The sequence below is a fragment of the Notolabrus celidotus genome, chromosome 1 (assembly GCF_009762535.1).
Source record: "Notolabrus celidotus isolate fNotCel1 chromosome 1, fNotCel1.pri, whole genome shotgun sequence".
NCBI lineage: Eukaryota > Metazoa > Chordata > Actinopteri > Labriformes > Labridae > Notolabrus > Notolabrus celidotus.
The window spans coordinates 27,598,605-27,615,863 of record NC_048272.1 but is presented as its reverse complement, the minus strand read 5'-3'; the positions used below and the strand labels follow the sequence as shown (position 1 = coordinate 27,615,863).

The window sequence follows — 17,259 nt, the reverse complement described above, 5'->3', positions numbered from 1 at the left end:
AAACATAGAATGGTGAATTGAAGTTTAACTTGCATTGCATCATGTCAGCACAGCTCTCTTTGCTACAAGAAGTATAGTACAAAATATATTTGACTGGAACTTGTAAAGCTCATCCTGTATGATCAGGCATAACGCAGTCACAACAGGATCATGCAGAGAAAAAGAGATTTCTTTCTTTTCTAATGCTATCACCCCGTTAGGATTTGCATGAAGGTTTCAATAGCTCCAGTAGGTGCTGAACCCCAATCCAAATGCTCCCTATGTATCAGAGGTCAAAGCCAACAGGAGTTGTGTGATCTTTCTCACACATTGAGATACATACAGAGGGCATTTATGCCCATGATCACATTATACAACTACAGACATAATGAAAACTAAGTGATTGGATATGATGTCACATTTTGAGAGCTTTACAAGTTTAAAACATTGTTCATTAGATTTGGTGGTAGATATACTCACTAAAAAAACTCTGATATACATGCACACACTGACGTGGTATTTTGGGCGAGCCTCTTGAAAGTGTCAGAAAGCAAAAGCCTCTGAGTACTACTTCAGTCCTTCAGATGGGATTAAAGTGTGTGCTCTCTCCACTTAGTGCCTTCACATAACAAAGTGCTCTGTTTGACCTTCTCACTGCGTCTGTGACCAGAACTGAGCTCATCACCTCCTACAGATGTGAGCCTCTGCAATGTTTGCTTGCTGCCATTTCCCTTAAACTCATACAATTTAACAGGGACAGTAACATTCAATTAAAGAACCAGTGTAAAGTCACATTCAAGCTTTGTTTCTTATTTTATTTGTTTCATGGTGTAAAACTCCTGAAGGACCATGCTTGAAGGCATTACTTGATTTACATGTTTCAGCTTTGTAAACAAATTCATTCATACATGTGTATTGTGATCAGTTCTTATTGTATATATGCACACATAGCGTTTGAGGTCTAAATGAATGCATCCAGTTTTTCATTATCCGATTACAAAGTATTTAGTTTCATAAATAGAACATCAATGACGTTAATGCTGTATTTATGGAACTGTGACATTTTCGGGCCATTGACATTTTAGAAGCTGGGAGAGGTCACAGTGAAAGAGAGTGTTTGGTGTGATGCTACATTTCAAAGTCTGACTTCATTTTGCCGGTTTGTATAGGCCCCCACCTTTCAAAATGCTCTCACTGGTCTCTTCAGGGGGACGTCTGAATGAACCACTTTGACAACCAGTTGTAGCGAGACTCCCTGTCTGTCACCTTCTTTTCATGTCTCCAGGAAGCACATCAGCACATGAGGTCAGTCAGAGGGTGCTGTAGCCTTTTTCGCCTTCTTTCTTTGGGAATCAGAGCCAAACAACCTTCTTTGAAACACGCTTCAGGGATGCTGATGAAGCAGTGTCTACATGTCGACATGCATCTCATAATGTGCCTCACTGCTCCTGCAGCAGACACATAATAGACCTCTAACAGACCCAGGGGAGATCGTTAAAATAGCGAGGCAGGTTAGCTAAGACTAGCAGTGAAGCATTCCCATGTGGTGATCATCAAATAGACACCAAAGGGATTGATGGCAGCCTATTGCTGCCTCCTAATAGTCACACATTGGAGGGATTGGACTGCAAGGATGAGTCCCAGGTGGATATGGAATACTTCACAGTGCCTGTTGGCTGCTGGTTGTCAAGAGAAGTGAGGGAATATGAGGGAAACATGGTGAGTTGCCTGCTTGGTGAACAGGCAGCGGTGCTCTTTGTTCGTTTAATGGTTAAATGGGGTTGCGGAAAGGTGGGGTGGGGGTTGTGCAGAGGGTGATAAGCTGACACAGAGCAAAATGGTAAAAGACTGCCGAGCTGCTGCAGTGCTTCCATCTCTCTTCTTCTTATAACATGACAGTTTAGCTGCTATTTTTGCTTTTTACTGAAAAAAAGTGAAGGAGAGGTAAGTGTTTAAAAAAAGCAGTCCCTTCATCAGTGTCCACCCTCATCATCTTGTGCCCAACCTCTGTGGATCCACTGGGTCTCACTAAGCACCCTCAGTCCTCCCCCAGCCTAACAGACTCTTGATCTCCCCAGGCCCTCCGCCATCCTTCACTGGTCTTAATGACAGACATTTATTCAATTCAAGCTACTGGGAAATGAGATTAGTTTGGATAGTGGAGGATGGGAGGGGCAGAGAACGGAGCCAGAGGAAAAGAAGAGGGAGGAAGAAAGTGTGTGAAAATGTGTGTGTCTCGGCCCATCATTCGCCACCTGCTTGTCTCTGCAGCTCAAGTAATCTTAAAACAACACATTAGATACATTACAGTCCATCGCTTGTCATCCTGCCACCGACTCCATCACGGCTCACTGCAGCGAGCCAGTATGAGCCAGCAGGGAGATGATGACAGAGATGATGTTAATGGCAATGAAGATGATGATGATGCTGATGCTGATGCTGATGATGGTGATGATGATGATGATGATGATGATGATGATGATGATGATGATGATGGGGATGATGATGATAGTGACGATGCTGTTGGTTGGTGATGTGATCACATCCAAAAGATTCAGCTGATAGCTTCTCAAACATCATCTCTTTCTTCAATTTGTTTGCTGAAGCTCTGCGGTTGGGATATTGCTCTCCATCAAAAATAGTAGCTCCGAACAGCACAGACTAGAGCATGGAGTCAGCTGTGTGAGTAAGTGTGTCTGTGTGTGTTTGTGTGTGTCAGCTCTGACACAAGATAGAGAGGAAACTGCAACAGCAGACCTCTGATCAGACATATGCTCAAATGTGCCTCACACAACACAACATGGGAGCATCCATACAAACCGTCTGTTGTTCTTACATGCACATAGAGTTTCCAGGTGATGGGGCACACACACACACACACACACACACACACACACACACACACACACACACACACACACACACACACACACACACACACACACACACACACACACAAATGCCCATCATCCAAATGCAAATCCTATGAGACGAAGCATGAACTCTGCTAACAGAGATACGAGGCCGCTACAGAGGAGCACTTGGCTGCCTAAAGACCCCGCAGCGCGTGTCATCTCCTCCCCATCCCTCAACAGGGCTCTGCATTTTAACTAAACATCTGGCTGTGTCAGCACCAGTTCATCACTGAGGGGACCCCCCACACCCACCCACCCCCACTCTTTGCCTCTCTGTCTGTCTCTGCATGTTGGGAGGCTGTGTTCAGTGCAAGTCATTGCATTACACATTGTGATTCATGGTGCTTCAGTGTTTATGAGTGCTGTGCATGCATATTCATTTGGATTTAATCAGGAAACAGAGGTTGAAAATGCTGCCTTTGAGTGGACAAAGCATATAAATACATTCCGCCTCACACCCACGAATGCCAAATGTCCCCTCACATAAGATGTTTACATGCTGAAATGAAACCACCTACCGGGCTACAAAAATTAATCGGCTGCTACCTATAGTGCATTAACAGTAAGGTTGAGTCACCCCATTAAATGCGTGTAGCCTCCAGGGAAAGTGTTTTAATGTAAGCTGAGAGAAAGTACAATACCTCAGAAGAAGCCAGATTCGTTTTGCATTTAACAGCATATATTTGAGCAAGAAAAGAAAATGTGGGAATGCACAACTAATATCTCAGGATGTTTATTTGTTGCACACTCTTTCTGACAGGGAGTTTCATCTTTCTGTTGTAGGGCCATTTTCATCAAAGTGAGTCTTCTTGTGCAGTGTTTAGTTTCATTCACATATTTTGTTACTTTTCTGTGCCTTATTGTGCTTAATAAATAAATGAGTCATACGTTTGAATACTGGTGCAACACATCAGTACAGATCCAGTTCTACTCATTAACTAAGACTATAAAACTCTATTTTCCCACCACCTCTTTTTTGTTTGTTTTTTTTCATCCGTATGAATAAAGACAGAGTTCTCTTGTCTTGTTAGTATTCCCTCTGTTGATTTTATTGAGTAACTTCTTTTTGGTTCTGTGAACACTAGAGCTGATGTAACTGACAATTGCTGAAAGTGGAAGTGAAAACAAAGACTGCTTATAATAACAAGCACAACACTGACCATGTTGAGTAATCCTCACATTGTTCAAACCCCAGCATCTGAACGGCTGTGGTATCCACTGCTTATTTGGAAAGACTTTATGTGTGTGTTGACAAGATTACTGGCAGGATACCCCGACTTGAGTCATCCCAGTTTTCTATGTAACTCGTACTCAGCAGGGAAAAGTGGTAGATCAACCGCTGATAGGCTGTCTGTGGAAAACTTAAAGGAGTTGGCATCTTGGTTAGAAACAAACTAAACCCCTTGATCAGTTCAAAGCTTTTTACCAGAGAAGATCTGGCAAAGATCTGGTAAGACATGTGAATTTCAGAGAACATGTCATGTATAAACCTGTTCTGTCACTTTTTTTTCTATTTAAAAGATACAACTTCATGTAGAGCTGCTTTCTGCCTGTAGCCAAGGTGGTTATTTTGAAATACATTAAATCACAAAGTTCTGCTTTTTAAGTTTATTGTCAATATATTCCCAGTGTGTTCTGGTAGTTTGGAGTGCAGTTCACGTAAGCTATGCTTATCTGAGAAAAAGGAGCCTTCAGTGATTACAGTGCATTGGCAGTTTGGTGTGTGTAACAGCAGTCTCCTGAAGTGCCCCATTACCTCTGATTTAAAGTGTGTAAAGAGCAACAGGCCAAGCAATACAGTCCCCCCTCTGATGATACTGGTGGCATTCTGCTCACGGACACGAACGCTACAGAGAATCAGGTGAACTATGTAGAAGAAAATGAGTCTTGTTCACAGGCAGTGAATCACATTTTCTACCATTTAAAACATTTTGGAACTCATTTCTTTTTTTGTTCTGCATTTAGCTCAATAAAAGTCTAAATGTTAAGAGGAGGCACACTGAAAGCTCTGTACTCTGACAACACATATACATTTATTCATGCACAAGTCACACAGTAGTTACAGCACTCATGTTAACAGCAAATTGCACTTCAAAGCTTGTCAAGTCGACTTAACAAGGATGATGCATTTCTTTTGAACTGGAAACATGCTTGTCTGAGTGATCAAAGTGAATAATTACAAAGTGAATACAATTCTCGAAGTTTGCTATCAAATCTGACAAAGTAAGTTTTATAATAACTAAACTTTGATTACAACAGTCAAGGTAGAAAATGATTCATTTAAGATTTGAATGCAGAAAACATTGAGATATTGCTTGGTTGTAAAGAATGACCGACACATGGTTATTAAAGGTGACATATCACGCTTTTATCATCAATATATATTGGTCTAAGAGGTCCCCAAAACATGTATTTAAAGTTTATGCTCAAAAAAAACACTTTGAAATCAGATTTTGGCATGCCTGAAAAGCCCTCTTCTTCAGCCCTCCTCAGAAGAGTCTGTTTTCTCTCTGACCACGCCCCATCAGGAAGTGGATGTGCCTCGGCTCTCCAGCACGTTGATCTAATGTTTACATGTTGGCTGAATATATACGGCTGCTCACAGACCAGCGTTACTTCAACCCTCTGAATCTGATCCTGAATCTGATCCTGACGGAGAAGCGCCTGCAGCAGAACCTTTCTGAATGATTGGTCGTAGATTTAGTGTTTCTTGTTGTTTTATTTATCAGTATGTCGACGTGTGCCTTGGTACACAGCTACGAACATGTAGCTATGTGGCTATGCTAACTAGCGCTAGCACTTTTCCATGAAAAATAAAAATCATCCACTAAATCTTCAAATCTGCAGACGTGGGGAGTAAAACCGACCTCTGCCAGAAAGGCAGCAGGACCTTTCTGAAGGATTGGTCACAGATTTAGTGTTTCTTGTTGTTTTATTTGTCAGTATGTCGACGTGTGTCTTGGTACACAGCTACAGCTACGACATGAAGCTATGTGGCTATGCTAACTAGTGCTACGATTTTCCATGATACATAAAAATCATCCACTAGATCTTCAAATCTGCAGACGTGGGGAATAAAACCGACCTTTGTGTTTATTAAGACAGCCTACAACTAGCATGCCTCCATCCTAAGCTCCTTGTTAGCACACATATGTGCAGGGAACGAAAAACAGAGGAGGGGTTGAGTTGTATTTTATACAGTCTATGGGCTGAACAAGCTCCGAGCTCTGACTCTGTGACAGACCGGATATTGTTGTGACGCAACAAAAACATGGAAGCCTGAAACGGCTCGTTTCACACACATTTATAGAAAGGTGGAGAAATCAAAACAGGGGCAGAATGTATTTTTTTCATTTTCGGGGGGTTTGTAGACATGCCAGGGAAACATATTTCAGGTAGAGAACTGTTAAAAAGTCGATTTTGCATGATACGTCACCTTTAAAATAGTATTTTCAAAATAATTTTACCTAATGAACCTCGAACAATAACTCAACTTCATGTTTTATGTACAACCCCAATTCCCTAAGAGTTGACGCTGTGTATTATGTTGATGAAAACTTAATTTAATGGTTTGCTAATCATTTAAATATAAAGCGTATCATAGAGAGGCCAATTCTCTCAGGAGCGAAGATGGGAAGAGCTTCACCACTCTGTGAGAGAGTGAGGAAATAGTTATATTCCACAATAATGAGGCTCATCCACATATTCCCAGGCCGACCCTTTAATGACGTTCTGTATCACTGCCTGTGATTAATTTGCTGCATCACTCCAACATAAAATGCTCAGATTAGGCCTCTATGGTTTCCTGTATCCAAACAAGCAGAGAGTGTAGTGGAACCGGGAACTGGCGATATGAGTAATATAGAAATTGCATCGCAAACTAGCATAAACAAGGAAGACTGTTCAAACACAAACTATGAATAAATTAAAGGGATCTACTCTGCATTATGTGAAACCGCGAACATCAGTTTAACTTGAATAAACTACAAAATAGTTCTTCAGTATCTATCCATTAAATGCAGGTATACACTTATTTTGCTTTCTATGATATATACTGTATATGTATAATATGATTATATAATATGACATGAGTGGGCAAGATCATTACCAATGCTGCCAGAGCACATATTTCTCAATGAGAAACATTGATAAGAAAGATAGATAGATAGATAGATAGATAGATAGATAGATAGATAGATAGATAGATAAATGGATTGATTGATTGATTGATTGATTGATTGATTGATTGATTGATTGATTGATTGATGTGCATCTTTGACCAAAGGATTTTCTCCTTTCTCCTTTTCTTTTCTAAATAATAAGAAAAAAAACAACAAGTCCCTGATGAGCTTATAAAGGGCTGAGCCTCTCCCATGTGAGCCACCTGTCTGAGGAGACAACACTGCTCAATCACCGCCCATTAGTGTCTGCAAGATCTTGGATTAGGCAGCCTAATCTGAACATATGGAGTTAAAGGCTGAATTACATGTTTAGAGTTTAGGGCTCACTCTAAATAAATGTATCCGTCAGTCTTGTTTAAAACCTCTTTGGGTGGTGACCATAGTGTATGTGTCTCATTGAGGGGTGAATGTATGACTTCTCCCTCCACAAGGGCCCTATTACCACTGAACGTTAATGCTCCATGTCATTGTGCTTCCATTCAGTCACTTTAGTACAATAATTAATCAAAATAAACATACAGCGCTTGACAATAAGGCTTTTATATTCGGCACTAATCAGACAACTCATTAGGCAGTAATGAGCCGACTCTGCCTGTGCTTGTCGTGTTTGGGGGAAGTTTGGCGCATGGGGAGAGATGTTTGCGTGTGTCTGTTAGTGTGTTTTTGCATGTGATGGGGCTGCACTACTCATAGGCACACAAGCACCCACACGTACACACATATACACAAACACAGCAGCTAGCACTCCTGTAGTCCCACTCCAATTATGGCAGCATCTCACCCGGGAAGAAGCCCACTTACCCAGCATTCACTTTATGAATAATTGATTGTTTGTGCCAGTGTTATATTTGTAAATACACGTTTGCACTCTGATTAATAGTTTTCTAGACATACTCATTTGTTCAATTTGATTAGACTCTTAAATGTATTATTTATTAGCTGAAAATGCTCTCCAGTTATTATTCAGCACAAGGGCAACAAGAAGACTTGGCATAAGGACACATCTGCATGCAAACAGACGTGCTAACATCAATCCCAACACATGCTCTTGGCAGGTGGTAACGTAAAAGTGTGTGTGATTTAGCAGGCTCATGTGTTTTTTTTAACACTTTCTGTCTGCCTTTCAACAAGTTATTGTACATCATCCTTTTAAGTCTTTCAGATTATAAAAGTAGTTGGAGCTTTTTTCTCTGCATTTGAAGTAGATCTATGTGTGCATGAACTGAAGCCATTTTATTATGAAAATACAAAATACATTTACACTTCACATTAATAATGAAGACAGTGAGGGCATAACCTTCTCTTGACAAGTGCAGAAAAAAAGGTTAGATAGACAACCCCAATGTAATTTTGAGCTCTGTTGGAGCTCAAAATATTTTCGTTGTGTCATTGATGCAGAAATTAGAAGCTGTGACCTTTTGGGCGACTGTAATTGGTGAGTTGGCACAGTCATTTGCCTTGGCTGATTCTTTTCTTAACAGCAGTTGGCTTTATATGAAATAGGGAAATAGTTTAGATACTTTAAAGACACATCTTTAGCATACACAAGAATACTGAATGTTCTTCAGAAATCTTCATTTATTCACTTGGGAGCAAAGCATCATGTGGCACATGATCGTCACAGTGGCAAGCCATGTACCTGTTTCAGTGCTGCTGTTTTAGTCATATGTTGGAATATAAATGGTTGGTGGGTTTTTTGCAGTACAGTAAGTGCCTAAATCACATGTCCTTTGTCCAAAACTACAATCTACAGTACATTATTTTAAGTATTCCGTGTTTAATCAGCTGCTGCAGATCAGCTGCCTCACTCTTTATCTCCTATCAACGGGTGATGGAACATCTATGTAAGCTGTGGCTTGTTTTCTTCATGATGATTTATAAAAGAGACATTTCAGATGATCAAATATGTGCATATTCAAATGAAAAACACACTTGCACACTGATTTTTCAGTTTGTATTAGGCCAGTTTCTTATTTGTCAGTGTTACTGTGCGGGTACTTGACAATTATGAGAAACCTGATAATAGTATGCCACTAGACAGATACAGGGAGAGGCAAATATATGTTTGATTCAATTACACCATTTTCCGGATTGATACCACTGAGCAATCAGCTGGCATGCTTCATAATAAGCTGCTATTGTTTTCCTCACCTCCGGCTCCTGATGATGGTCTCAAAGTAAAACTGAACGATAAAAGATGCAACAAAGGTGCTGTCTCATTGTAGGTTGTACGTACAAGTGCATCTGCTGAAGTAGTGTTATTCTGTGAGTACTTTTTGCAACCTTAGACAAAGTTTTGTTATTGTATTGTAGAAAGTATTGATTCATGTTATAATATATTAGTAAGAAGCAGTAGTAGCTTAAGAAATGCCGGTCACATTGTCCAGCATGCCAGTGGGATAGTCAGCCACAAAGAAGCCTGACAGGAATTGACCGTCATTATTTTGTTTTTATTAACATCTGTCTCTCTTCTGTCAGTACATGCCCAAAAGTCAATCTGAACCTAACTAAAGACTGGAATAAAACTGGTTATATCTCCTCGTATGATCCTAATGGTGTGTAAAATTAAGCTCACTAGAGAGGAACGGGTGTTGACATTAGCTGCAAATGTTTTCTTAACACCAAATCATTAATATTTTAGAATATCAGTAATGTTGGTGCTGGGCTGTAACTGAGATGCCTGTTACACTACGTGCAGTGCTATTGTTGAAAACATTGAAACCTGTTGCAAAAACGCTGTGGACAAATGCCCAGCTACTCAATGGGGGGGGAGTCTGACATACAAACTGACAGACATGTTACATCATTTGGTGTGTACATGTGTATTGTGACTGTGTGTGTGTAAGTGTGTGTGTGTGTGTGTGTGTGTGTGTGTGTGTGTGTGTGTGTGTGTGTGTGTGTGTTTGCGTGTGTGTGTGTGTGTGTGTACGTGTGCCTGTGTGTGTACGTGTGTGTGTGTGTGTAAGTGCATGTGAGTTTGTTGGTGAATATCCTTGGGAGTGCTAGCAGGCCAAGTGAAGAGAGAAGGAAAAGCAGCACTGCTCTGCACCATATGCCAAATATGAGCCTGTCTGCCAATTTGTGGGGGATACTGGCAAGTGCTAGCAAGGCTGAATTCTTGACAGAGGGAGATGAATAATTGAACATGTGCGGAGCGAAGTTCTGTTGGGATAGAGTGGGGTGCCTTTAAACATGGAGAGGAGGAATGGAGACAGTCTTCAAGCAAAACTCTCATTTAGATAGGGATATGTTTGCTTTTTGTAAACAAGTCAAAAAGTTGCCGAGAGTTTAAGATGAACTGGAATTCTATTGTGACATGAATTGGAAAAAAATCACTTCTCATTGGCAATCAAGTATTATTATATCAACAATTCATACCCCCTAAAGACAAAAGCTGTCATCAGTCCTACATCTTTGTATGGCATGGAGGCAGAAAATCAAGAAAGGAAAAAAATATTACATGTTTAGGAGAAAAAGTGCCTTCAGTTTAGTTTAATTAACAGGGTATCTAAAGTATGACAATTTGGCAGAAACTTTATTCTAAAATCATCCTGGATATTTAAAAAATTAGACCAAGCTTACACGCTCGTATAACTCTGGTTAGTCGTTGGTTTAGATGGGAATGAACATTGTAGCCATTTCAAGTTTTACATATTTTTTATCCAATAAAAATTAAGTCTAAAATCTGACTTTTATAAGCGATAAGATAAGATATACTTTATTTGTTCCCCGTTGGGGGAAATTCTTTTGTTACAACAGCTTACAACACAGGACAGGGGAATACAACAATGTACTAACATAGTTAAAAAATATAATAACAATAATAATAGCAATGACAAGGGTAAAATAAGATAAAATAAAATAAAATAAAATAAAATTAAGTAAAATATGGCAACTATTACAGATATATACACACTATGTACACTTCTATCTGATAATTAGATAAGGTAAGTTATTGCACGATAAAAATTGCACCAGGTTATTTAAAAACAAACATACACAGTATGAAGAATGGATAGTTATTTGTGAATGTTCCAAGTCACATAGTAACTTCTAGGTAGTGGAATGAAAGATGAGAACAGATGATTAACGGGACACAGCAGTGCTGGTGTTAAACAGTCTGATTGCAGATGGGATGAAGGACCTGCGGTAGCGCTCCGTCCTGCAGGGTGGGAGTCTCAGTCTGCTGCTGAAGGAGCTGCTCAGGGACCCCACAGTCTCATGCAGGGAGTGAGAGGGATTGTCCATGATGGATGTCAGCCTGGCTAACATCTTCCTCTCACCCACCTCCTCTATGGAGTCCAGAGGACAGCCCAGGACAGAACTGGCCCTCCTGACCAGTCTGTTAAGTCTTTTCCTGTCTCTGTCTGTGCTCCCTGCTCCCCAGCAGACCACTGCATAGAAGAATACAGACGCTACCACAGTGTCATAAAATGTCCGTAACAGAGTCCTGCACACTCTGAAGGACCTCAGTCTTCTCAGCAGGTGCAGACGACTTTGGCCCTTCTTGTACAGGACATGTATAAGTGAAAAAGAAAATTTGTTTACCATAACACATTCAAACATAGCTTATTCAGGCCTTAGAAAAATGCTAGGAAGACTTTTGGCATGTTGACAACATGTGATTCAACAGAGGCAGCTAAATGTTAGAATTACACTGTCATTACTATTCATTGCAGCTTTAAAGTGGTGATTACATGTAGGATACAAGGCACTTTCCCATATGTACCATATGTCTCACGTTCCCATTACAATCAGGGCTATTATTTGAGGAAGTGTGTCATCAATCAGCGCATCATCCACTTCAACAAATCCACTACACATATCCCTACGACATATGGTGGATTGTGCCTGTGATGTAAGAGTCCACAGCCATGCTGGCAGTTCTGTGATGCTCACTCATTGTAGCTGCAGTGCTTGAGTGAAATGCTAATCTCAGCATGCTTTTGGTTTCACATAGAAAATGTAAATATTTTGATGTTCAATGAGTTACATGTTTACAATCTGAGCTTCATGATTTAAATTCTGAACAAGGCTCACAGTCCAAAAAAGACTCAGCTGCAACCTTGTTCCTCCTTTTCAGTACAGTCTACTATCCCTCAACCCCTAACCTTCAGTCATTGACATTTTCTAAACTTCATTTATTACTGGTTTCCTCTGTCTATCTACTGTCTAGGATATTACGATTAAAAGCCAAGAACATTTATTGTGAGTATACGTCATGTGTAACCATGTGCCACAAAGCGGGCCATAAGACCAATCATTTTAGAAAAGTATATTTTTTTAAAGAATGTTTATCAGGTGGAAAGCTCTGGAAACCCACAGCACAGCATTTAGCTTTTCACCCCACTTACCTTCTTCAGCAAAACATAGTCATCTGTGTATTCAGGTGTAAAAGTCTGAGGTTTTATCCAACATTCACATCATAATAGCAAGCCTATATCCAGTATTTACTTCTTCTCAAATAAACAGGTAAAACTGTGGTAAACATGGAATAAATAAAGAGTATGTTTAATATTATTCAATTAGATTTTCTGTCTGTGTCAGCTGTTGGCTACTCAAATGACACCAACCAAAAAAAGTATAAATAAACAAATATACAATTACACAGAAAACAAATCTAATTTGTTACCAGAATATTTGACTAAAGGAATTTGATTTAACACTCAAACACACAGGTAAAATCTGCTTCACAAATGACTGTGTGGGTGAGATGGTTTCAGCATCTCCTTAAATTAAAGGACAGAGGATAAATGAAACACTGAACACACTATTTTTTTTAAATCTGTGCATGTTCTCATGACACTACATCATTATTAAATCATCCACTTGTGTCAAATATGCGTATATATGTATTTTTGCCCATTGGAATCTTTACTAATTTGTTCATAAAACTCCTTTAAATGTTCATGAGAGCTGGCTTCAGCAGCATTGCTAGCAACTGCTCATAGCTTTAGCCATGCCAAATATATGCCATGTGCTGAAAATCAGACTTTGGCTGCTGTTAAACATAGTCTTAAGAAATTCACTACAACTCTCAGTTCCTCCTTAATGCATGAACTACACTCATGTTCCAGTTCGTGAGGTAAAAACTGAGCCATTCACTTCAATGTTCGCCCAATGAGCGAGTTCAATAAACACGCTCATTTGGCAAAATCACACCAGTGCTTTAAGTAGAAAAATATAAGTGCCAGCTCCCCCCCTCCTTGTTGGAATGTGTATTGTGTATTAACAAAAGATACTGGGAGATAATACTGATTTTAATAACTTATTTATTAAAAAAACTACTCAATTGTGTCACAAACAAAGAACCTCTGCGTCACCATACCCTTTAGCAATTTTCCATCAGGCCAGGCCTCTGAACTGTAGCTTTGGTGTGTGGTGCAAAGTCATCAGGCCCTCACTGGAGGACTACTGGAGAGTGATGAAAACAAGTTGACTCCACTTCCATTACACTACAGAGACAGACACAGATAGGAGAGGACATGGCTGTGCACAGGGGTGGTCAGTCAGATCTCCAGGCCAACATTGCTTTTGTCTTTGTTTCACTCAGATGTTCCTCATTTATCCAACACAGTGGGGACAAGCAACTTTGTATTTGTATGACGATACTCTCAGGCGAATACTACAAGTAACTGTCATGTAACACCTGGGAAATGTCGGGAGCCTAATGTAGTGTGCCATGGGTAATGTATTTTAGGTGCTGTTATGAATTGCAAAGAGGATCTGTAATATGGAGAGGGAAGGAAATGGTACTGGCAGTTTATACGGGGTTACATTTAGAAGTTGCAGTACTGGGGCATTCTGGCCCACTTAAAGCACTGGTTCATGCACAACACTGTTGTTCGGGTTGCTAAAACAAAGTATTGGATGTGGTATTAGGTTAAAAGTTAAGGGACCACTGAAGTCCTGTCAATGAATATGGAGGGGAAGATAGTATGCACCAAATGAAATGGCAATTCATCTATTAGATGCCCTCACATTTATCTCAAAGCAACAAAATATCAACCTGTAAGTGGCTCAAGATGATTAGTCTGGGGGAGCCAAATGGTTCCATCCTCTTGGGACCATGAGTGGTTGTGCAACACGTTGTGGCAATCAATCCAATAGCTGTTATATATGCTTCAGTCTGAACAAAATGTTAAACTAATTGGCTTTGCCAGCACAGCCAGGCCCCAGAGTTTCTAAGAGAACATATAGTTAGATTTCTTTCAGCATTTTTCTCCAAACTTTTGTTTAAACAGAGAAGGTTGAAATGACTAATACACAAAAATATCATTTTGCTTTTTAAACAGAACTACCCCTGTGAGATGGGAGGCTGGGGGCCGCCAGAGAGCTTTTACTTAGCTCTTTCATTAATTTTCTTTACTCTCATTACTGGGATACTGGGATTCATGATAAAATAGAATGTGTGAAACACAGTGTTCAGGAACCAAGTGTGTCTGATCAGACTTGGTATTTTTCTATGTTTCAGTCACATTCAAGGCTTTAATGATTGAAAATGTGAGCAAAGAATGCAGGAATGAGCCATAGAGATTGCTTATGATCACATCTCAATAAGAAACACTGCTGGAGGACATGAGAAGGGCGGGAAACCAGGAGAGAGACGTCAAACCCTCCTCGGCTGCCTCTTCTCTTTCTGTTAGCAGGCTGTGGTGCTAAGGTCTGAATGTATACCACCAAGGTATAAATGAACTTAAGTATAAGCAATATATCACAATTCTCCTGTGTTTCATTGAGTGAGCACAAGAGCAATACAGACATCACAACAAATGTTTGAAGATAATGATGAATCCCACTGCTGGAGGCAATGACAAGAAGTATAAGAGAGAAAACAAACTGTATTCTGGTTAAATCTTGCTGCCTGGATAATAGACAGAGACAAATATGAGCATCTACGCAGTGGTGACAGCAAATTTTCTCCAATAGCAGCTCTATGAACTGTATATGTCGCTGTCCGGCTATTGTCTGTGACTTTCCATTAATCCTCAGAAATTGATCTGTTTTGTTCTCTCTGTTTAACTGTGACTCCAGTCCTGCTATGCGGCTTTTACTGAAACCTATTATGTTCTAATAATCTTCTTTCTCCCCTTTTTCCCACTCTGTTTCTCTCCGGGTGACAGATACCACCCTGTCCAGCGAGTGTGGTGAGTACTGCAGCCGCACACTCTCTTGATATAGAGCCATCTGTGCGTGGACTCTGCCAGCAACAGTGGATTGGCTGATTGTGTTGATGTGGAAGGAACCATTCTCGTGTGTTAGAGACAGCGGGGGAGCACACAGTCACAAAACATCATTCACATCACCGGGAAGCTATTTTCCTCTTCATCACATTGCATGACAACAAATGTTAAAATGCGGGAGAAAAAAATCAAGGAAAGGCAATTATGAAAGCAGCATCCACAGACCCATGTGGCCAATCAGAATTTAAATTAAGCATATTTTCCCTGCATGCTTTTGCCTCAACTTACTTAGTCAATTTACCCCCTTTTGACTCCAATAGTATTCAATAAGGAGCCAATAAGGAGTATCATTTTCACTTTATTTCATCACAGCTTTATTGAAATAGTGTATTGTCTACATAGAGAGATGGACTCCCCCCCCTCCCCCATACCGCCTCTCTTTTCATTTTATTTTCAATTTGACTCCCCTCTGTTGTGATGTTGTTAATGGTTTCTGTGGCTTGGAGGAGCACTTTAATCACTTTATCTTATAGGCTGAAAGAGAGACCCCATCTTTTTTATGTCTTAGGTTTATTTTGCATTGGTGTATATGCGTGAGTGTGTGTGAGTGTGTGTATCTGCTATGGTCAGATATCTGGATTGCCCTGTAAGCAGCGTGAGAGCACCTGTGTCAGCCACTCTTCTTTTGAATTCTGCTTCGTGTAGTTATGGAGGCTCCCACTGCACATGTTTCATTCTATCAGAGTTTCAGCGTGGCACTGTGACAAATAGGGATCTTGCTGAACTTGCTCTCTGCTCCATGAAGGATGATGCTTTGGGGCGAAATTGTCTCGCTAAATTGGTGTTGTGGCATCACACGGTGTAGACAAAACACTGCACGCTGTGTGTCTGGTCCCTGAAACCTCAAAGTGGGCGAGAGGGAAGGGAAGTATAAAGTTGTGGTTTAGACCAAGCAGTTGGAGTTTATTTTTGTGTGCCTGGTTAACCCTTGTCTGATGGAGGTGGAAATGGGTATCATGGAGACAATTCTGTGATCAATTCTTCATGGCAACAGTTTGACACTTTTTTAATGGGCTTAAACAAAAAATATAAAAATAAGAGGCCACAATAGGCAAATATTTGTATTCATCCTGAGTGTAATCCTTGATTTTAACCTCATCTCCTCCTTTCTTAATCTCTTGTTCTCACATTAAAAGACACACAAGTTCTCATTTCTCCCACACCTCCTCACTGTTTCCATACAGCTGAGTCGTCACATAATGTGAATGATGTTCCTCGATGAAAGGTGAAAAAAAAGAAGAGTGAAGTAATGAATGGATTAAAACGCAGATGAGAGAGTTGCAGGGGAGGGTGTTTAAGCAAGGTCTGCATGCCCTTGGTGCCTTTACATAACTAGCAGGCAGTTGTCCAGTGGATTGCTTTTCTCTCACGAGAGCAAACATTATGCACGCCATTTAATTTATCTTTTCATTAATGTTTGGGTCTGTGTTTTTGGGAGCACATAGCATACTCCTGCAGTCCAAGACAATTCGTTTCAGAGCTCTCTCAGTGTGTCTTCCTCTGCTTAACAAGCTCCTCTCTGCCCCTCTGCAGTGATGGGGGGTGTTTGCAGCCGGCTGATAGGCCTCCTCAACGTGAAGTGGCTGCCGGCACATCCTCTCCTTGCTTAATTGGCTGTACCTGAGGCAGGAGGGCAAGGTGTAATTGTGATAAGAGAAAACGCTGTGCTTGGCTGGTTTTAGGGTCCTTATCTATAGTCCCCGGATTGATTATGTTTTTTCTGCCAGCCGTGCAAATTGTTCAACCCCATCAACTGCACTGGAAACTAGCTTAACTCTCTCCTGGCCAAACTGTACTGCACAGTGACGGGCTATAAACCCACCATTGCATGTGCCACGGTTCAGGTTAGGGGTGGGTACCGAATTCGGTACTTTTAAAGGTACTGACCGAATTCCGTCTGTACTACCGAGTACTGACTCACTTAAAATCAAACGGTACCAT

The 17,259-nt window shown here is 40.5% G+C and overlaps 1 protein-coding gene across 2 annotated transcripts in view; it reads left to right on the top strand.

Moving 5' to 3' along the window:
* Positions 1-17,259, top strand: part of cdh4 (cadherin 4, type 1, R-cadherin (retinal)) — a 265,554-nt gene that overhangs the window by 120,612 nt on the left and 127,683 nt on the right. For both annotated transcript variants that reach the window (XM_034686336.1, XM_034686407.1), the window contains one exon: positions 15,199-15,222. In XM_034686336.1, the coding sequence (XP_034542227.1) occupies positions 15,199-15,222 (24 nt within the window). The remainder of the gene's footprint in view (positions 1-15,198; positions 15,223-17,259) is intronic.